Consider the following 22,297-nt stretch of genomic DNA (forward strand, 5'->3'; position numbering starts at 1 on the left):
TTGAATCTGTTTCCCAGGGTCTTCATTTTCAAAATGGGATACTGTAGTCATGGATCATAAAGATCAGACAGATGATGGATGTAGTGAGATCAGCAAATTGGGTCCCCAGGTCAAGTCTGCCTGGGTGTGGGTGGTCTCCACCGACTCCAGAGGGCTCAGAGAGCCAGCACCCACCCGCTGTCCCGTCCCTCTCACCTCGGGGGTCAGCGCGTTGTTGTCCGAGGTCTGGCTGGACAGCAGGATGTGCGTGAAGCCCTCTTCCTTCCGCACGACAATGTCCCGAAACCGACAGTTGCTTTCATTCTGGCGGACGCTGTACCTGAGCCTTTTGTCGAAGACGTAGTCCTTCTCAGCTTCCAGCTTCCTCTTCACCGGGCTGTGCAGGTTGAGGCCGCCGTTGGTCAGAGCAGAGCCTTCCAAAATCAGAACACAGAGTGAGAAGCTGACTGCAGAACAGCGACACAGGAGCGCGGCGGGAGAACACTCAGATTGTCGTGGGAAGGGTCGGGTGTGGCTGGGACCTCCGGGCAGCCTCTGTTCTGGGTGGTGAAAGGCTACATCTCCAAACATGGAAGAGCACAGATAGGACTCTCTGTGAAGGACCCTACACGATCCTTGATTCCCTCTCCCACACATCCACCCGTGAGCGCCCAGGTTCTGCTTGGATGCCTTCAGCAACGACGGATCCAGGAACGTTCCCTAAATAAACCACAAACCAAAAATACTGCAGCTTTACTCATAATCAAAAATTGGAAGCAACCAATATGCCCTTGGGCTTTCCTGTGGCTCAGCTGGTAAAGAATCTGTCCGCAATGCAGGAGATCTTTTGATCCCTGGGTTGGGAAGATCCCCTGGAGAAGGAAAAGGCTACCCACTCCAGTATTCTGGCCTGGAGAATTCCATGGACTATATATGGGGTCACAAAAGGTCGGACACAACTGAGCGACTTTCATTTTCAACTCTGATTAATGCACACAGTAGAATATTATTTTGCATAAAAAGAAGTCCACTATCAAGCCACAAGAACACAGAATGACTCTTCAATGCATATCACCAAGTGAAAGAAGCCCGTCTGAAAAAGCAACACATACCGTGTGATTCCAATCATACGACATCTCAGGAAAGGCGAAAGTGCAGGAAAAGTAAAGAGATCATTGGTGGCCAGGGGTTCAGGTGAAGTAAGAGGAGGGCAGAACTGGTGAAATGTAGGGGACTTTTCTAGGGCCGTGAAACTACCCTGCAAGATATTACGACGGCGAATACGAGACACTGAACATTTGCCGAAACCTGAGGAAATTTACAGCGTGGATGCCTTTGTTGCCGTCGTTCGGTCGTTAAGTCATGTCTGACCCTTTGCAACCCCGTGAACTGCAGCATGCCAGGCTTCCCTGTCCTTCACTATCTCCCGGAGTTTGCTCAGATTCGTGTCCACCCAAGGATGGAACGCAGAATGTGATAAAAAGAATCTAACTGTATGACAAGCATATGAAACCATCTCCCTGAAGGAGGACGGGGAAAGGTCCTGACTGAAGCAACTTTAGGAATGAGTGGAGTCTGTAAAACTGAAAATAACCTGCATGGAAGCGCTGGAGTCCAGCTGATAAAGTTGACTCCTACAGGGGTAAGCTGTTGTTTAGGCACTAGGTCACGGCTGACTCTTTGCCACCCCATGGCCTGTAGCCCACAGCCTCCTCTGTCCACAGAACTTCCCAGGCAAGAATACTGGACTGGGTTGTCACTGCGTTCTCCAGGGGATCTTCCTGACCCAGGGATCGAACCCGCAACCTTCTGCACCTCAGGCAGATTCTTTACCACTAACCCACCTGGGCGTCCCTGGTGGCTCAGATGGTAAAGAATCTGCCTGCAATGGAGGAGACCTGGGTTTGACCCCTGAGTTGGGAAGATCCCCTGAGAAGGGAATGGCAATCCACTCCAGTATTCTAGCCTGAAGAATCCCACGGACAGAGGAGCCTGGTGGACTACAGTCCATGGGGTAGCAAAAAGCTGGACACAACTGACCCACTTTCACTTTCACCTTGGAAGTAAGTGGAGGTAAGTAGGAGTTAAGAATTTCAGCCCATGGAGGTAAGTGGAGGTAAGTAGGAGTTAAGAATTCTGACATCATACATGAATGCTGGAGTTGAACAATTATGTAAATATATAGCAAGTGGGAGCGGAAGGTTTCTCTGTTTGAGTGGGAGTTTATAGAGAAATAAAGGGAGGGAGCTAGAAGGATCCACGTGTTGATGGATGAACACTGAAGACATCAGTATGAACTTAACACAGGTACAGATGGTTACATACAGAAATATTTCTAGATAAGCGTGTCTATGCAGGTTCATATACACAGTGCATTTCCTCGCTCTGTCGGCTGAGAAGGCCCAGAGTCTGGCATCCCAATAGCAGTGGGCACCCCAAGAGACCAGGTCTTGTTTTCTGATAACTATTCTCAACAAAAGGAACAGGGGCTCTCTGGAGAAATAGGTGATCCCAGGCCTGGGGCAGGAAACAGGCGAGATAAGCTTGTAGAGACTGAAAGGGAGGGAGTAGCGAAACCAAAGCCAAAACAAATAACAACCTTCACAATGACAGCACATGTCAAAGGACACAGGCGGCGGCTGAAAGAGCGCTCAACGGCCAAAGACGCGAGAATTTGAGCAAGTAAAGTATTAAAAGTACATACTGTGTTATAATTGCAAGTAAAAAATAGATATCCATGAGTCTAGACTGATATCATCAAATGACTGGACAATCGGGAGATAAGAGACACGAATCTGAGCAAACGCCAGGAGATAGTGAAGGACAGGGAAGCCTGCCGTGCTGCAGACCATGAGGTCGCAAAGAGTCGGACATGACTTAGTGACTCAACAACAAGAGACAAAGCTTCCGTGGACAAGAATCCCAAACAGTTCATGTAGACGCTCTGTTCTCAAAGAGGTAGAACATAGCTTCTTTAAGGGTGTGCTTCATACCCTCCAAACGGTGTAGAAAGTGGGGGAGGGGGCTTAGTGGGGGAAGAGGAACAGTGGAGAAACCTGACTGGGGCAGATGGAGAAGCCAAAGCCCCGTGATCAAGACCACCACCGACAGGGATGAGTCATGGCGTGGTGTGCTCTCCTGATACAGTGTGAGGGAGAAGGCGCTGGACCTCTGGGGTCTTCCTCTCAGAACCCTACAAGCCAAGTCTAATCATGAGAAACACACAGACAAATCCCAGTTGAGGGGCATTCTACAAAATACCTAATCACTGTACTGCAAGAATGTCAAGGTCATCAAAACACAGGAAAATCAGAGAAATTGTCTCAGGGCAGAGGATCCTAAGGAGACATGACAACGAAATCTGGTGTGGGATCCTGGATAAGATCGTAGGATAGATGGTAGGATAAGGTATGGACTTTAGTGATAATACTGTATGGATTAGCAGTTCATTGATTGCAACACATGGACCCTGCTAGTTTAAGATGTCATAAAAACAGGAGAGGCTGACTACAGGGTACACACAGGAACTCTCTGTATTTTCTTTCCAAACCCTGGAACTCTAAAACTATTTAGAAAATAAAGTTAACTTTGAAAAAAAGAAAACTACACCCCAATTGATTCTGACATGCCAGAGGGTTTGAGTCCCTAGACCAGTGGTTCTTACACTTGAGCAGACACCTAGATCACCTGGAGAAGGTTCGACCAGCCAGCTGGGTGCACCCCAGGCTGTTGCCCCTGCCCCAGGGACCGGACTGTGAGAACCAGGCTCAGGACAACTGTCAAGGTGACTCAGATTCTTAATGAGCATGGGGGTGGGGGTGGGCCTTGGAATCGCAAGAAGCAAGCCAAAGGCAGAGACCAGAAATGCTGCTCTGGAGCCCTCTCCTACCCCACCAAGATAAGCGCCCAGCCCCAAAAGGGCACAGAAACACCAGCCTCTGTGTCATCAGACAGCCTCTGAGAAGCCTCCTCATTTTGTCCCTTTCCATTACCCAAAGCGACAGGGCTTTGTCAAACACCACAATGCAGGTAAACGATTCAATGAACTCCGGAAAGCAAGCATGAGCATTTAATTAAAAGGCTCATGGAAAGGGAGGTATTTCTTCAGGGTCAAGCTCAAAACCTCCAGCTCCTGAGAAAGCCTTCCTAATTGGAGCCAGCAGATGCATGCTGGGGACCTCCTGGCAGAGGTTAGCTCATCACGGGAGCTGCTCTCAGCGGCAGCCACCCGGCTCACCCGTGAGAAGTCAAAAGCTCAGGGCTCCAGAACAGCAGTGTTTTCCCTGGGGCTGGGAGAGGTCTGACTTCACCTCTCCTGCCCTGCAACCAAGTCAAGGTGCTGGTTTACTTTTACATCAAGAAGGAGGACCTGAGGGTTACCTTTTCTGAGCAGCTCTGTAAGCTGCCTGTAAATTGTTCAACAGTCCTACAAAACTGCCCTTCTTGGTCCATTTTACAGATAGGAAAAGTGAGGCACTTGCGGGGAGCCAAAAAGGTTTTAAATGGCAGAGGCAGGATTAAAGGCAACTGCCCCTCCTCTTCATTCATTCAAAATCTAATGAGTTATCACCTCCTCTGGGTCAGCCATCACACTAGATGTTGGAGGTCCAACAAAAATCAGAGAAATAAGGCCCATGCCCTCCTGGAGCTTGCTTCATGCCCTCTCAGAGGGTGGGAGACAGACAGAAAACAAATAAACTAATCATTAAAATAATGATAAATGGGGAAAGATAGGGTGACGTGATGAAGAATACTAGGGATTCTCGGTGAAGGAGCCCGTGGTCCTTCTGCTAAAGCATAAGAGGAAGCGGTCCCTAAGGGACCATCTGACCAAGTAATCCTTATGCCTATTATTTACCAGGACACAGCGCTCACGTCATGAGTGCTCACTTGGAGGACACGCCATCTCTGGGCCAAGGAAGGCAGGAAGCCTCCGTGAGGGCCTGGATTCACTCACATACAGTAGCGTTAAGTCACCTTGAGCCCCACTCCGCTCTCCCACAGAGCTGCTCTCAAAGCTGCTACCCTTCTGGGGCACCATGCCTCCAGAGAGACAGGGGAGGCTGGTGGGGAAGGCACCATGGGGAACAGAATACGCCGGAAGCAGGGAAGTTCAGGGCTTCACGGCCAGACAGCATGCGAATCCCAGCACTACGTCAGCTCATCGGGAGAAGCTGGAAGCCCACGAGCTCTCCAGCAGCATCTCCTTCGTTACAAGCTGGGGTCCGTGGTATGTGTTTTTGAGGGTTGTTCCATGTTAATTGAATTAAGGAACCGACATGGGATTAGCAAGGGCGTGGCTCGTTCTAGGCACTTTCAGAAATGTTAGCTGAAGGACACCAGGTCACTCCAAAGCTGAGGAATCAGTTGATAAGTCTGTGTAGCCCCAGCTCTCCTGTTCCAAGCCCAGGACACGGGTCCAGGGGAGATGGGGTGCTCCAGGGGGAGAAGAACTGACCGCCTGATGAGGCAGAAGGCCAGAGTGAAACCCAGGGACGGACCAGCCTTCAAAGCCCACACCCCTCCTCTCAGGCTGGGGGCTCCCTACTCTCTCTGCACCCCCACTTTCCACACATGGAATGGGAGATGCCATCCCTGCCTCCCAGGATGATCAGGCTGGTTTCTTTCCTTCCACTCCCTTCAAGCCTTCTCATGTTCCTTCCTTCCAAGTACAAAGGAGTATTTCCCATTAAGAAGGCCCCACAGACTCTCACTCTCACACAGCCCCTCTGCTCCAGACATGCAGAAGTGAAGGACACAACGCCGGGCTCACAGACAAGATACGCATCTCTGTGTGACACAGGCAGAGCAGCAACACAAAGCTCGCCGTGGGGGTGGGCGCCGGGAGCGGGGGCAGGAAGGGGGCGTGGGGGCAGCAGGACGCACGTCTCCCACGTGAGGTGGGAGGGCGGGGCCGGGGGTGGAAACCAGGGGACGGCGTGATGTCCTCCACCAAGACAGGACAGCGACAACAAAGCCACATGCTGCCCACCGCCAAGGCGTTACTGGGACCTCTGGGCCGGCTAGAGGGAGAGAGAGGAAGCATAGAAAGACAAAGGCAACTTCCCTCTTGAAATGAGCCTGTCCACCAAAATTCCAAAACAGGAAGATATCTAATGCTTAGGATTCTAGCTGATAAAATCAACGCTGGTGACATGGATGGCTCCAAATCAAATCAAATAAATATTATGAGACAGTATGACATGGACTTTAAAATAGGAATGCTTAGAATGCTCCAAGCAATAGATGTGAGGGAAACAGTCATTTAAAATAAATAAATTCTCAGACAAAAGCAGACAGAAAGGAAAAGAGCACAGGGGTAAGGTAAAGAACTAATTAAAAAGCAAATGACAAAAAGGAAAAAAAATTGCATGCCATGGATAAAAGATCCCCAGACTAAAGAAAAATTTAAACACTGAGGACGAAAAGACCAAAGTTCCTCCAGGGGGAGAAAAACAGACTGAAGATATGGACAGATAATCCACAAATATCACATAAACACAGCTCTTATGTGTAAGAAGAGAATTCAACTTCATTTAAAAGAATAATACAAACTAAAATTCAGAATGAAAGAAATGAACATTGAAACTACACTGAGAAACCATTTCTTACCCATTCACTCGGCAAAAGTTTAGAATCTTGACAATATACTCTTCTAGAGAATATGTGTGGAGAAGGCGATGGCACCCCACTCCAGTGTTCTTGCCTGCAAAATCCCATGGGCGGAACAGCCTGGTGGGCTGCAGTCCATGGGGTCGCTAAGAGTCGGACACGATTGAGCGACTTCCCTTTCACTTTTCACTTTCACACATTGGAGAAGGAAATGGCAACCCACTCCAGTGTTCTTGCCTGGAAAATCCCATGGATGGAGGAGCCTGGTGGGCTGCAGTCCATGGGGTCGCTATGAGTCGGACACGATTGAGCGACTTCCCTTTCACTTTTCACTTTCACACATTGGAGAAGGAAATGGCAACCCACTCCAGTGTTCTTGCCTGGAGAATCACAGGGATGGGGGAGCCTGGTGGGCTCCAGGCTTCAGTCTACGGGGTCGCACAGAGTCAGACATGACTGAAGCAACTTAGCAGCAGCAGCAGCAGCAGCAGCAGAGAAGATGCGGGGAGTCAGGCATTCCTTATTGGTGGGTGGAATGCAAACAGTAGAAGTGCTTTGGAAGAGAATTTGGCAATCTGTGAGAAAACTGTTCAGGCACTTACTCTCAACACAGCAATCCCACTTCTGGAAATATAACATAAAATATACACCTATAAACATACAGATACATGTATGTATAAGATGTACATACATGTATGTATGTATATTCCTTATAGCATTATTCACGATTGCAAAACACCACAGCTATCCAAACATCCAAGCACAGACTGAGGAGATTGAACTCTGGTGCATCCGCACAATGGGATACTAACGCAACTGTGAAAAGAATGAAAACTATTTCTAGGAACTAACGAGTGATTTCCAAAGTGAAGACAGGCAAGGCATGAAAGTATTTTACCTCTAGTGTAAGAAAGAAGGGGAAATGGATAAACTTGCTTATTTTGCAAGAAGAGACAGAGGAAGGGAAAATCAGAAAATGATTAAACTGGTTGCCCACAACGGCTGGCAAAGAGAACAGAGCAGAAGGGATGGAGAAGGAGTATATTCAAATACCTGTATCACTTTGCCACACACCTAAAACTAAGACAACATTGTAAATTAACTATCCTTCAATAAAAACAAACAAAACCCACAGAAAATATTACTGGGTAAAGAGGCATGCAATCTACACTTAAATGCTTCAGAAAAAGAAAAATAATTTGTATATAATCCGTATAATCATTTGTACATAAGTTCTAAGTGTGTATATATGTGTGAGTCTATGTAATTACCTATACATGTACATACACACAGATATATACACAAAGAGAGAGCAAGCATGGTAAAATGCTCAGTTCAGTTCAGTTGCTCAGTCGTGTCCGACCCTTTGCGACCCCATGAACTGCAGCACGCCAGGACTCCCTGTCCATCACCAACTCCCAGAGTTCACCCAAACCCATGTCCATTGAAAACTAAAAGTTATATATGCTAAATATATATATATATGTGTGAGTGTGTGTGTGTGTGTATATATATACACACACACATATATATACATTCTGAAAATAAGAATCAAATTAAAATTCCATACAAGGAATACCTCTAGGGAAGAAATATTTAAAGAAAAAATCGTTGAATGTTTTTAAGAACTTAAGAAAACAGACAAATTATTAGTTTGAAAGAGCACTCTGAATATGAAATAGGATAGTTCAGTTCAGTTCAGTTCAGTTGCTCAGTTGTGTCCAACTCTTTGTGACCCCATGAATCACAGCATGCCAGGCCTCCCTGTCCATCACCAACTCCCGGAGTTCACTCAGACTTGGGTCCATCAAGTCAGTGATGCCATCCAGCCATCTCATCCTCGGTCGTCCCCTTCTTTTCCTGCCCCCAATCCCTCTCAGCACCAAAGTCTTTTCCAAACAGACAAATAATAATGAAACTGCAGAATGTCTCAAAGAAAAAATCTTAAAATATAGCATGGAGAGAAAAAAACACATTCTCAAAAAGGAATATCCGATTGATAGCAAAAGCAGTAACAGAGGCCTGAAAAAAAAGAAGTTCCATCAAAATGCTGACAGAGAATAACTCTCAGCCAAGAATTTTATACCCAGCTAAAACCGCATTTAAAGGACCAGTTAAATGGGCATTTTTAGATATCCCAAAACTAAAAGAGTTTATCACAGACTCTAAAATAATTATAAATAGAAACTTCAGCAAATCAAAAAGTTAATTTGTAGGAAGACAAGAGACACGAGAAACACAGCTGCTGGGTTTTAATTTAGTAAATGTAATTCCTGGCTGCAAAAATAACAAAAGCAATTTTTGCTGTTTAACAACACCGAGTGAGTGAGCAAAACAAAAACATGAGGCTCCTTGAGAAGTCAAGACCAAGTAAGGTCCTCCTTGCTGCACCAATAGGAAGACAGCACATCTGTTAGAAAAACTGTGTAGTTGAATATGCATGCTAAAATTTAAGAGCACAAGTATGGCCTATGGCTAGCATCCAAATCAGCCCAGAGAGGAAATGCATACAATGTATCAGCTCAATTAGAAAGTACAAAAAGGGCCGTGGATGGGGATGAGAGAGGGAGCAGAGAGACAGAGTTACAAAGTGAAAATACCAAAGAAATTAGAAGAAAAGACACAAATGATGTTAATAGTCACATTAATTTGTGAGCAGGTTAGGCTCATATATTAGAAGACAGAGATGATCTGACTGGAGAAAAGAATCCAAAATCCAGATGTGAGGAAGACTCCCTAAGGACAGACTCTTAAAGACAGAAAAAAAGCATCTTAACTCAGCTAGTGGGAGAAGGAAACCTGTCCGGTCAAGTGAGAAATAGTGGAGATACTCAAAAAGTGTCAACAAATGGTGCATAGTTGTCACTGTGCAGCAGGAAGAGGTGTGTCAGGAAATGCACTGCCATTTGTAAGATACACAAAGGCAAACGGAAAGCTGACGTGTGAAAGGTAAGGGAGCAGCAGCCCTGGGACGAGTGAGAGGTAAGTTTTCCGGGAGGACAGAGGGTAAAAGTCTAGGGGAAGCCACAGAGGACTGAATGGATGAGGGACAGACCGCAGGACATGACTGTGTGCAGCATCAGCCACTCTGGGCGGGGCTCGGCATCCATGTCCACGTTCTCCACCAGGAACATGGCAAACCCCAGCCCTGGAGAGCACCAAGCTCCCTCCAGAGAGCAAGAAGGGAAGGAGCTCAGATAGGACACCAGAGGATGCCATCCCCAGGTGAGGGGTGCGTCTTCTGTGCTGGCTTCACACTTAACTCTTACTTAGGGTCTAGGGCAGCTTTAGAGAGTCCCTTGACACAAAGAAGATCAAACCTGTCAATCCTAAAGAAGATCAACCCTGAATATTCATTGGAAGGACTGATGCTGAAGCTGAAGCTCCAATACTGGCCCACCTGATGCGAAGAGTCGACTCACTGGAAAAGACCCTGATGCTGGGAAAGACTGAAGGTAGGAAGAGAAGGGGATGACAGAGGACAAGATGGTTGACTGGCATCCAACTCAATGGACATGAGTCTGAGCAAACTCCGAGAGACAGAAAAGGACAGGGAAGTCACATCCCTCCCTGTAGCCCAGGGATCACAGAGTCAGACATGACTTGGTGACTGAAGAGCAACAATAAGGGCGGTCCTTTGATTATCATGGGCAACTGGGCTCAGAGCCACCTACATCTGCCCGGAACAGTCTGAGAAGGCTCCTTCCACCATCAGTCCAGCATCAGCCTCAAAGTCCTTTCTCTCAATTGCCCACCGTTAACACAATCAAGTGAAGAGGAACTAAAAAGCCTGTTGATGAAAGTGAAAGTGGACAGTGAAAAAGTTGGCCTAAAGCTCAACATTCAGAAAACGAAGACCATGGCATCCGGTCCCATCACTTCATGGGAAATAGATGGAGAAACAGTGGAAACAGTGTCAGACTTTACTTTTTTGGGCTCCAAAATCACTGCAGGTGGTGATTGCAGCCATGAAATTAAAAGACGCATACTCCTTGGAAGAAAAAAGAGAGTTCATGAAAAACATCTATTTCTGCTTTATTGACTATGCCAAAGCCTTTGACTGTGTGGATCACAATAAACTGTGGAAAATTCTGAAAGAGACGGGAATACCAGACCACCTAACCTGCCTCTTGAGAAATCTGTATGCAGGCCAGGAAGCAACAGTTAGAACTGGACATGGAAAAACAGACTGGTTCCAAATAGGAAAAGGTGTACATCAAGGCTGTATATTGTCACCCTGCTTATTTAACTTCTATGCAGAGTACATCATGAGAAACGCTGGGCTGGAAGAGGCACAAGCTGAAATCAAGATTGCCAGGAGAAATATCAATAACCTCAGATATGCAGATGACACCACCCTTATGGCAGAAGTGAAGAGGAACTAAAAAGCCTCTTGATGAAAGTGAAAGAGGAGAGTGAAAAAGTTGGCTTAAAGCTCAACATTCAGAAAACGAAGATCATGGCATCTGGTCCCATCACTCCATGGGAAATAGATGGAGAAACAGTGGAAACAGTGTCAGACTTTACTTTTTGGGGCTCCAAAATCACTGTAGATGGTGACTGCAGCCATGAAATTAAAAGACGCTTACTCCTTGGAAGAAAAGTTATGGCCAACCTAGATAGCATATTCAAAAGCACAGACATTACTTTGCCGACTAAGGTCCGTCTAGTCAAGGCTATGGTTTTTCCAGTAGTCATGTATGGATGTGAGAGTTGGACTATGAAGAAGGCTGAGCACTGAAGAATTGATGCTTTTGAAGTGTGGTGCTGGAGAAGACTCTTGAGAGTCCCTTGGACTGCAAGGAGATCCAACCAATCCATTCTGAAGGAGATCAGCCCTGGGATGTCTTTGGAAGGAATGATGCTAAAGCTGAAGCTCCAGTACTTTGGCCACCTCATGCGAAGAGTTGACTCATTGGAAAAGACTCTGATGCTGGGTGGGATTGGGGGCAGGAGAAGAAGGGGACGACAGAGGATGAGATGGCTGGATGGCATCACTGACTCGATGGACGTGAGTTTGAGTGAACTCCGGGAGTTGGTGATGGACAGGGAGGCCTGGCGTGCTGCGATTCATGGGGTCACAAAGAGTCGGACACGACTGAACTGAACTGAACACAATCATCCTATTTTGTTGAATGCTTATTATGTGATCCACAGAGCTTATGTTGCTTGATCCTGTAAGGCATCATTTCATCCACATTTCACAGGGGAGAAAAGAAAATCCCAAGGTCGTGCCCCTGGGAAGGGCCAGAATACAGTTCAAACTCGGAACATCCTGACATCAAACATGATGCTTGACTCAAGCAACAAGACTCGGAAGCCTAAGACTGGTCCTGGGCCCTCCTGCTGGTGGCTGGCTCTCAGGGACCTTCTGCATCTGTTTCCCCCTGAGAGACCACTGCACAACATCAGAAGGAAAATCTGGGTGCTGCGCCTGGCTCCAGTGTCCCGTGGAGCTGTTTCCAAGCTGAGCTCATCTCGCTGCGTCCTCATCGTCTCTGCACCCACCTGATGCCTCCACCTGCCAGCAGGCTCTCCAGGGACAAGCCAGAGAGCCACTCCCTTGCTCTGTGTCCGCAGGATGAAGCACGGTGCCTGGAAGGCAGCCATGGTCATCAAGCAAACGGAGGAGTGAAAAACAAACCACGGAAACTAACCAGAGCAGCCTCCTTGCACCACATGCCAACCTCGTGTTCAATGCTCTCAGTTTTGAGACACGCTCCACGTTCATTTCTCGACACGCCGGTCATACTTCCGAACCTTGGTATGAGTCTCATGCATGGAAAAAAACAATGGTTTCCTGAATCCAGGCTGCTGCCACACCTCGATGGCTAACTTGTACTCACATCACACTTGGCCCCTCTGCTTCACGGCAGCCGGGCGAGACCTCACCTCTCTGAGATGCCCAAGCAAAAGAATACGGTGTGAGTGCTATGAAGTTTCCTCCCCTTGCGAAGAAAATAGTAGCACCTTCTTGGGGTGCGAGCCATCAGGACGCAGCAGGAAGGTGTCTCCAGACCAGAGACACTGTTTCCTAGAACGCCCTTCCCCCTGTGCCCTCCTGGTAAAGGTCTCACCCTTCTCAACGTGGCTCTTCTGGGACCTGCTCTCTAATTCTTCCAGAGCAGTTCATCCCTCGTCTAGAGGCTGCTGGCACATCCTTTTCCTTTCTGTTTTTTTCTAACATTCTTTACTGCCCCTCCCTTCATTCAATCAGCATGCAATTAAAGAATGTTCAGGACAAACCTGGCTCCTGGGGTACACTGATGGGCAGAAACAGAGATGGAGCCTGCGCTCAGGAACTTACAGTCTGGGGACTTCCCTGGTGGCCTAGTGAATAAGACTCTGCACTCCCAGTGTGGGGGGCCTGGGTTCGAGCACTGGTCAGGGAACTAGATCCCACATGGCACAACTAAGAGTCTTCATGGTGCAACTACAGATCCCTCATGACGAGGCATAGCCAGATAAATAAATACACGTTAAATACGAACTCCCAGTCCGACTCAACACTGTCCAGAAGAACCCCCTGCAATGCTGGAAATGCTTGCTATCTGCATAGTCACGCGCTGCCGCTGCTGCTAAGTTGCTTTAGTCGTGTCTGACTCTGGGTGACCCCAGAGACGGCAGCCCACCAGGTTCTGCCATCTCTGCGATTCTCCAGGCAGGAACATTGGAGTGGGTTGCCATTTCCTTCTCCAATACGTGAAAGTGAAAAGTGAAAGTGAAGTCGCTCAGTTGTGTCCGACTCTTCGCGACCCCATGGACTGCAGCCTACCAGGCTCCTCCATCCATGGGATTCTCCAGGCAAGAGTACTGGAGTGGGGTGCCATTGCCTTCTCTGGCACAGCCACATAGGGCTACTGAAACTTAAAAAAAAAAAACTGTCTAATTTTAATGAACTGAAATCTAATGTTAGCCACATGAGGCTGGTAGTGCCATGTTGGACAGCGTAGGTAATCACGCTGCAGGAGAATCACCTTGTGTGCCATGCAAACCCTGACAGAGCACAGGCGCATCCGACCCCCTCTTCACCCATACACAGATTCCCAAAGGCAAGGGCTGTGTCAGCTGTTCCTGTGTCTTTAGGCCACAGTGGTGAAGAATCCGCCTGCTGGTGAAGGAGATGCAAGAGGTGAGGGTTCGATCCCTGAGTCGGGAAGATCCCCTGGAGGAGGAGATGGCAACCTGCTCCAGTATGCTTGCCTGGAAAATCCCACGGACAGCGAAGCCTGGCGGGGCTACAGTCCATGGGGTGGGTCATAAAGAGTCGGACATGACTGAGCTTTAAAACCAGTGCAGCCGGCAGGCAGAAGTGGCTCAGTCATGCTGAACCAATGAAAGTGCATAAATGAGCACGTGCCACACACAGCGGAGGGCCTAGAGAAGCTTCTGTCTCCTGCCCCAAACTGAGAGAGCGAGAGGCTGGAGAGCAGGATGAGAACACGGTGAGGGACCTGCCCCAGCCTCCCACACCACCACCCCCATGCAGGCGCGAGTGTGAGGCCTTTCCCCTGGTCCTTTCCTCCCAGCATCCCGCTCACAATCACCATCTCCCGGGAAGCAGACTCCACTCACAGAGGCGAGGGAGGCGTGCAAGCAGCCGGAGGGCGCTGCACCCCAGAGCGCCGTGGCCTGCAAGCTGTGGAGCGGGCTGGGCGAAGCGGAGGCTTGAAATAGGCAAGAGAGAAGACTCATCAGTTCCGCAGTTGAGAGAAACCGTCCTGTGTTGACGGCGGGGTGAGGGCTTTCCAGCTGCAGTTCTTAGAAGAGAAAGTGATCGTTCTTACACTTGAGAACCGTTTCCTGGTCTGTGGTTGACGCACCAAAGATCCCCAAAGTGCGGGCCGGGTCTGAGGGTGCGCTGGGAGGGGAAGTACAGGACACAGAGCTGACACGCCCGGTCCTCTCCTGTCTCCGCCGGGGAGGAAGGGCTGCTGCCCACAGACTCCGCAGTGGGGGCAGCAGCTTCTGTCGGCAGAAGCGGGGCTGGGGGTCAGGTGTTTGGAGCTGGGCGGGGTATGGGAGTTGGCGGTGGTGCTAAAGTTGAAAACACCCTCCAATCACCCCATCCTCTCATATCGAAGAGTTCAAAGAGCCCAACATGCAGTCAATACTTGTACAGTGTTTCCCAGCTGGTCCTCGTCCAGCCCCTAACCGTCACCATGGCCAGAATCCCTGATCTCAGGGCTGAATTCAACAGCAAAGCTCAAGTTTATAGGTATGTTCAAAAAAAAAGAATCTTCCTTTAGGCAGTATGCTAAGTGACACAAGTCAAAGATACATACTGTATGATGTTGTCTACCCTGTGAAAACTAAAAAAATAAAATAAAACAACAAAATAGAACAGACAACAACAAAAAACCCAGCAGACACACAGACATAAAGAGCAAATAATGGTTACCAGTGCAGAGGGCAGAGGCAGTATGGGGTGGGGGTGAGAGAGGTATAAAAATTATTGCATATAAGACAGGCTCTAGGGTGTATGGTACAACACGGGGAAAATAGCCAATATTCTGTAATAATTGTAAATGGACTGTAACATTTAAAATTGCATTAACAAATAACCAAATTTTTAAAAAAATCTTCTTTAGCCTCGTTAGCCATCATCTGGCATGTTATAATCATGCCTGATAAAACAAATACACTAGGAATTTCAAGAAAGCTTAAGGCTCCCAAGTTACTTCAAACCATTGAGAGTGATGGGCGTATATCTTACGATATCTGTTGTCAGTTCTAAATGTTTTTAACAGCAGAGCATGAATTCAGAATGCAGAATAACCTGATGAAAACAAAATTGTTTCTAGAGGTGAAATCACATCTCTTGTGTTAAACACCCCATGGCCATGGTGATGCTCAAATATTTGACCAGAGAAGGATACCCTATTCGGCTATACCCAACAGCTGAATTTGCTACCGAATTCAGCCCTATGGTCTCCAAAGCAGAAAATGACTCCACTGGAAAGCCGCTTTCTCATCTGTTCTTGTCACCCCTCCACTCACAGACTCTACCTTCTGGCCTCACTCTAGTTTCCAACCTCAGTTCCCACCCCCGCCCCTCAAACACCCCAACCTCCAGGACGATGTCAAGTTTCCTGCTTCCGGGCCATCTTCAGCTGTCCCCCTGGCCCCGAATGCCACTTCCGTCCACCTTCACACCTGGAGTCACCTGAAACGCTTCCCTCCCAGGCAGCTGACTTCCTCCCAGAACAGCCACTCCCTGGGGGCCCCCATGGCGGCCTGTCTAGGCCCTTCCTGAACATTTGGCACACTCGGCTTTGTGGCTGGCCACTTGGGAGCATCTGATTCCTTAATTAATGAGTTCTTTGGAAGTCCAGGCTTGTCATCTCTAATCCCCAGCTCCCAGCACGCAGTGGGCATAAAATAAATGTCTCTTTAACTGGGTTGTAGAAAAAATGATGGTATCGGAAGGCTAAGGGGATGGCTTTTCGACAAAGAAGTATTATCTGTGCTTACAGACAACCCCACCCCTCAGGAAGTTGAAGAGCCGAAGTTAAGAACGTGGGTCTTAACAAGAAAAACTAAAATATAAAATTTTACAGTTTTTAAAATAAACAATAACACAAAATAACAAAAAGTGTTTTTTAAAGAAAACAACAAAAACTAAACTTAAAAAATTAAAAATAAAAAAAAGAACACGGGTCTGGAGCCTGACCCACTGGATCTGAATCTTGGGGCAGCCACCTTCTGACGGATCAGTGGCTTCTCTACATACCTCAATTTCCTTATCTGTAAAGGATTCTTTACAAGCTGGGCCACCAGGGAAGCCCAATCTGTAAAAGGAGAGAGACAGACCACCCCCCACCCCAGATTAAATTAGTCGCCACATATCATGCTGCTTAGAACCGAGCATGGTGCATAGCATGGGCTCAACAAATAAATATTAGGTATTTTTGGCATGGTATGGAAACTGACCCTGAAGCTGGGAAAGACTGAAGGCAAAAGGAGAACAGGGCGAGAAGGTTAGATAGCATCACCGACTCAATAGGCATGAACTTGAGCAAACTCTGGGAGACAGTGGAGGACAGGAAAGCCTGTCGTGCTACGGTCCAAGGAGTGGCAAAGAGTCGGACACGCTTTAGCGACTGAACGATAACGGAAACCGCCAGTTTGTCTTTTCCCCATCAGGTTGCTTTCTTCCCTTAACTGTGAGCATCTTGCTCATCAATATACATGGAGAACAAGGCACGGAGTGACCCGCTCCTCGGTACACGTGAGGGCTCTCGGCAGTCACTAAATGCTGGATGAAGAAAGCATAGATGAAGTTGACCGATGATGTCGGAGGTCACTGTTACCTATCCCCTAGAAATCTTCTCAATAAAATGCAGTTCCTGCTTGTCCAGAACATTCGCCCTTCTCCCTTTTGCCTGACTCCACTCTACAGGTCCTTCAGGCCTCAGATTCCATGCTCTCCCACCTGGAAGACCCTCCTCTTGTCTCCTAACCCCGGCGGGCTCCTCACTCACTCAGAACACCCCCCTGTCCTGTGAGCTGGCTGCTGAGCTGCTTCCTCAGGTCTTCCCACAAGAACGCGAGCTGGGTGAAGACAGCAACCATCTCACACACAGCCGTGGCCTTGGCGCCCGATCCCACACCTGGCACACGCGGCTGCCCCTGCGGTCAGATGTTTCTGTCTCACCACCAAGTGATGCTAGGAGCTGCTGGTGGGAAGCCAGGGCGGTAGTAAGACGCCTTGCTTAGACTCTGGGGGCTCAGCATGGACCCACTTTCCCCCCACGTGCAGAAGCAGGCAGAGGGCGGGGAAACCGCAGAGCGCTAGTGTGCTAGAGAAGGAAGGGCCTGGGATCACTGTCACCATGAGGCAGGCGGGAGGGCTGATGCTGACTACCGACTACCAACTCTGAGGACACAAGGGGCGGGCCAGTCATCCCTCTCTCAGAAGTAGGGCCTCTTGAGTTTGCCTGCCGGCTGACATGAATGGAAGAGCCATGAAGATCCTAGCATCAGTGGGCGAGCAGCAGGGCACGTGGCGGCAGGGAGGAAAGCGGGCCTCCGAGCAGAGGAAGAAACCCCATCAGAGGCGGTGCCGTCTGGGAAAGGGCAGAAGAGAAATCAACACCCACGGCGCTGAGCGTGCACCCACGGCGCTGAGCGTGCGGCCCCATCACCTAACCCTCTGCAGAGGGTTCTGTCATCGCCCGTGGACAGAGGGGAAGACCGCCAAGGCTCCAAAGCTCCGAGCACCGGCCTAGAGTCACTGGCTCAACGAGAGGCAGTTTGCGCTTGAACTCATGGACCCTGTGCCTCCAAAGCCCCTGCTCACTCTTTCTAGTCTCTTCCTCACCACTGCTGCCTCCAGAATTCACGGCAAGTCTGAAGGAGAAATCCCAACGTCCTTTCTGGAAACAGGACTTCGACTAAGAAGTCTGCCTGCGTTTTCTCTGCCACAGCAAAGGACTTACACTGAACACAGAACCTCTGACCCAAATAACGCGCTCTGCCGTGAGAGACCGTGCCGAGCCCCTGACGGAGGACGGGCAGGGTCTGAGCCCCGGGGCTTCAGTAAGAGCTGCGCGTCTATGTGAACAGTAAGGGCGGAGAAAGAAGTGCAGCCAGTAGGGCTGTTGGCGGGTGCTGATGTGAACAACTGTCAGGCAAGATGCTGAAAGGGAACCCTTCAGCTGATGAAGAGAGCCCACATCAGCGGTCCTCTGGGCCACGCTGCAGGAGCGCGATGTTGAGAAACGGGAGACGGCCCAGGATGGGAAGTGCCGCTGAGACGAGGGATGGGGGAGCCTGACAGAGGATTCTACAGGGGCTCGGCCCACGGCTCCAAGCAGAAGAGGCTCCCTGCTTCTCTCTGCTCCGTTTGTCCACTCGCTCCCTCATTCGGCAGGCCTTTCTGAAGCGCCTCCTAGGTGCTGAGTAGTGCTAGGTGTTGGATCTACGAGTGGGAGCAAAGCCAGAGCCCATCGGTGCTCTCTGGAGCCGACAACCCAGGGAGGGAGGCAGAGGCTATCTGAGAATTCGGGCTGTGACTGCGACAAGCCGAGGTCCGTGCCATCCGTGAGGAAACGCGGGTCTAGGTGTGCAAGCAGATGGGAAGCTCACCTACCCAGGGAGTCAGGGGGAGCTTCTGCACGAGGGCTGCTGTTGAGCAGAGCCACGAAGCATGAGCAGGTGGGTTAAACGCCCACCTGAGGGCTGGCGGGGAGGGTGCCAAGGCATACATGGCACACAGAGACCGCGTGGGGAAGGAGGCAAGGCGGGCCTGACTGGGGAGGCTTTGCAGGCCTGCGGAGTGTGGGCTGCACAAAGGGATGCCTCAGTTCCTTTCAGAAAGTCTCCCAGATGCCCTCCCACTGCAGGCTCCAAGCCACCTGGTTCTTAAGCCAGCCCTGGAGCTTCAGCCTTCCCTGCAGGGTTGTCCAGAATTTTCTCTGTGATGTGGTGTGGTATACCCACACACTGATCCTGGGCTTTATGCTTCTGGGGGTGCTGTCATCTTCTCCCACCAGCCCTCCCTTTTGCCTTGCTCATTCCACCTCATTCTATCAGACTCAGCTTGCGTGTCACCTTCTCCAAGAAGCCCTCTCCTAACTCCTTTCCCAGGCTGGCTTTGGCACCCCTGCTTGTAACTCCCTCAATATCTTCTGCATCTCTCTCCATCAGGCTATGAGGGACTGCCACTCGACAGTTCCTGGTATACAGCAGTCACTCAGTGAGTACAGTTGAGTTAACAAATATAACGAGGGATTACAGTATACAATATAAAAAACGCTCTAAAACAATAAAAACTTCCCAGGTGGCTCAGTGGGTAAAGAATCCATCTGCAGTGCAAGAGACTTGGGTGCGATCCCTGGGTTGGGAAGATCCCCTGGAGGAAGGGCATGGCAACCCACTCCAGTGTTCTGGCCTGGAGAATCACACGGACAGAGGAGCCCGGAGGACTGCAGCCCATGGGGTTGCAAAGAGTCAGACACGACTGAAGCGATTTAGCATGCACACATGCAGGAGAAATGGGCAGAGGATTGAAACAACATAGCTAATATTTATCAAATGTCTACCATGTGCCACCTAATATTCTCAAGGCTTTCTATGAATGAATTCCCTTATTCTTTACACAACCCCATGAGGCATGATTACATCTACATTTTATGAATGAAGCCTCTGGCCCAGAGAAGCTGAGCAATTTGCCTGCAGCCACGTGGCTGAATGCCTGGTCCACCCACCCTACTGAGCATCATCCCCTGCTCTGCTTGGCATGACGAGGCTCAGGCCCCTCCCAGGGGAGGAAGCACAAGTGTTGGGAACGTGAGAAGATGCTCACCCTCATTTGTAGACTAAAATCAGAACCGCAGAGCTTGGAAAAGCGTGACGAAGACTGGCAACAGCCAGAGCTGGCGAGGGTGTGTGTCTCGGGAAGCCGCCTGGCCGCCCATCAGAGAGGCCAGCTAAGTCCCTGCAAGCCGTGAAAGCCCAGGCAGCCAGAAAGGGGAGGCTCATCCACTCCCCTGACACAGATGGAGTTTCAGATTTAAAACACAGTGTTCTCACCACCTCCAGTCTCTACCCAGATGCCACCTTCTCAGTGAGGCCCCGGTTTCTTACATGTGCACACACCCACAGAGGTGGGACTATCCTCGTTCATCATGCCTTCAACAGATCTCTGAGCAAACAGAACGTCTTTACACACGCAACATATAATGTGTAATAAATATAAATAAATATATATACAAGTTGCATAAGCTGAAAGAGTAGTCCAGAATGATCCATAGGGAAATGTGAACATCAGTCACCTCTAAATAGAATTCAGGGGGAAAAAAGGAGGGAACTTGAATGTTTAAAAAGCTTACACTTTCCATAGTGTTTCAATTTTTTGAACTAAGTTACTTTTTAACTTTAAGAAGGAAGGGAGGGAAGGAGGGAGGAAGGAAAGAAGTCTCGGGGTGGGAAAGGGAGGGGACATTTTGGGGACGGCAGTTAGACAGGCCTCCATTCCAGGCCTCCATTCAGGGTGAAAACCACCCTGAAACAGCAGTGAAGGAATCAATTTTCTGAAAGGTATAAATACCCACAAGAAAAAGAGCAAGAAGGGACAAGAGTGGATACTGCTTTCTACCATGTGGACGGGAAACCGGACGAGGCAGGGCCAAGGTCATGCCCTAAAGTTTCCGCCAAGTACCTGAGAGGGGATGGCCGAGATGGGGGCCACCGCCCCCCCTCCCACAAAGCCTTTGCAGCTCAGGACTTGCAGGTGCCAAGGACCATGGAGAGTGGCCCTGCCCAGCCGTGGACACCAGAAGGTAGGGGGAGCCCAGAACCAAGTCAGAACTGCAGGAGGCCACCTGAGACTGGGCATCTGGGCTAAGTGCACTGGGGAGGATGCTGGGCTGGGCAGCCAGAAGTGGACGCGTGACCCCAGTGGAGGGTGGTCTGATGATATATAAGCCAGGAGGAGATTTTGCTATTTCGGTCTTTTCTGACAGTTCATCCATAATACAGGATCAGAAAGTCATCAGGAAACCCTAAATCAGGAAAGTAGGATCAGTCCTTCCATTCATGACTGCCCCTGCAAAGCAACTGGTCCTGTAACTATAACTAGGGTTGGGTCCCCAAGTATCCTGGCATCTCCTGCCCTGGCCCCGCCAGCCTTCAGAAGTCTCCCTGAGTCTTCCCCTCAACACAAGCCCACCTCCTCCCCAGCCTGCCACCCCTCTGTACCTTCTCCCCAGGTTCAAAGACAAGAGCAGACAAGCCCAAAGGCTCAAGGAGCATGTGCAGAAAAGACTCAGCCTCAGTGATGAGTTAAGAAATGCAAATCAGAGAGACACTGAAGTTCCTCTTTTTGGTTCCCACAAATAATGCTGACAGTTCAGTTCAGTCGCTCAGTCGTGTCCGACTCTGCGACCCCACGAATTGCAGCATGCCAGGCCTCCCTGTCCATCACCAACTCCCGGAGTTCACTCAGACTCACGTCCATTGAGTTGGTGATGCCATCCAGCCATCTCATCCTCTGTCGTCCCCTTCTCCTCCTGCCCCCAATCCCTCCCAGCATCAGAGTCTTTTCCAGTGAGTTAACTCTTTGCATGAGGTGGCCAAAGTACTGGAGTTTCAGCTTTAGCATCATTCCTTCCAAAGAACACCCAGGACAGATCTCCTTTAGAATGGACTGGTTGGATCATGGCAAAAGTAAAACTACCTCGCTGGTTACTTTGTTTGCTGGGGAGAAGGGCAAAATCACCAGTACAACCCCAGAATAAGTGCCTCTGGGAATTTATTCTAAGAACACAATTCAGAAATAAAGCAAGAGAAAACCAAATAAGTTTTCAGTTCAGTTGCTCAGTCATGTCTGACTCTTTGCAATTCCATGGAAGTTTAGACCCAATCTGTGTCTAACGCCAGAAGACTAGGTCAAATGTACATTTTCTCATATATATAAAATGACATGACTACAATTATAAACATGAAGACCTGCCCAATATGGAAATAGGTATACGCTATGCTGAGTAGAAAAATCAAGACGCAAATGCTGTCATACAAACTGCTTTCCATACACACAGACACAAACATAGACACACAGGGGTGTGTACCTGAATGCCCCCCACACACACGAGCAGAACAGGCTTTTTCCCACTGTGTGATTAGGGTCTGGGAAGAAAGTTAGATATCACACAGCAAGACAGTGTGACAGAGAAGTTTTCAAAAGCCCCAAATCTCAAAAGTA

At 49.1% G+C, this 22,297-nt stretch overlaps 1 protein-coding gene across 3 annotated transcripts in view; it reads right to left on the reverse strand.

Moving 5' to 3' along the window:
• The window catches only part of CDYL2 (chromodomain Y like 2), a 164,306-nt gene that overhangs the window by 20,424 nt on the left and 121,585 nt on the right, over positions 1–22,297 (reverse strand). For all 3 annotated transcript variants that reach the window (XM_069552510.1, XM_069552511.1, XM_069552509.1), the window contains exon 3: positions 196–413. In XM_069552510.1, the coding sequence (XP_069408611.1) occupies positions 196–413 (218 nt within the window). The remainder of the gene's footprint in view (positions 1–195; positions 414–22,297) is intronic.

This window comes from Ovis canadensis, chromosome 14 (genome assembly GCF_042477335.2).
Source record: "Ovis canadensis isolate MfBH-ARS-UI-01 breed Bighorn chromosome 14, ARS-UI_OviCan_v2, whole genome shotgun sequence".
NCBI classification, from domain to species: Eukaryota; Metazoa; Chordata; class Mammalia; order Artiodactyla; family Bovidae; genus Ovis; species Ovis canadensis.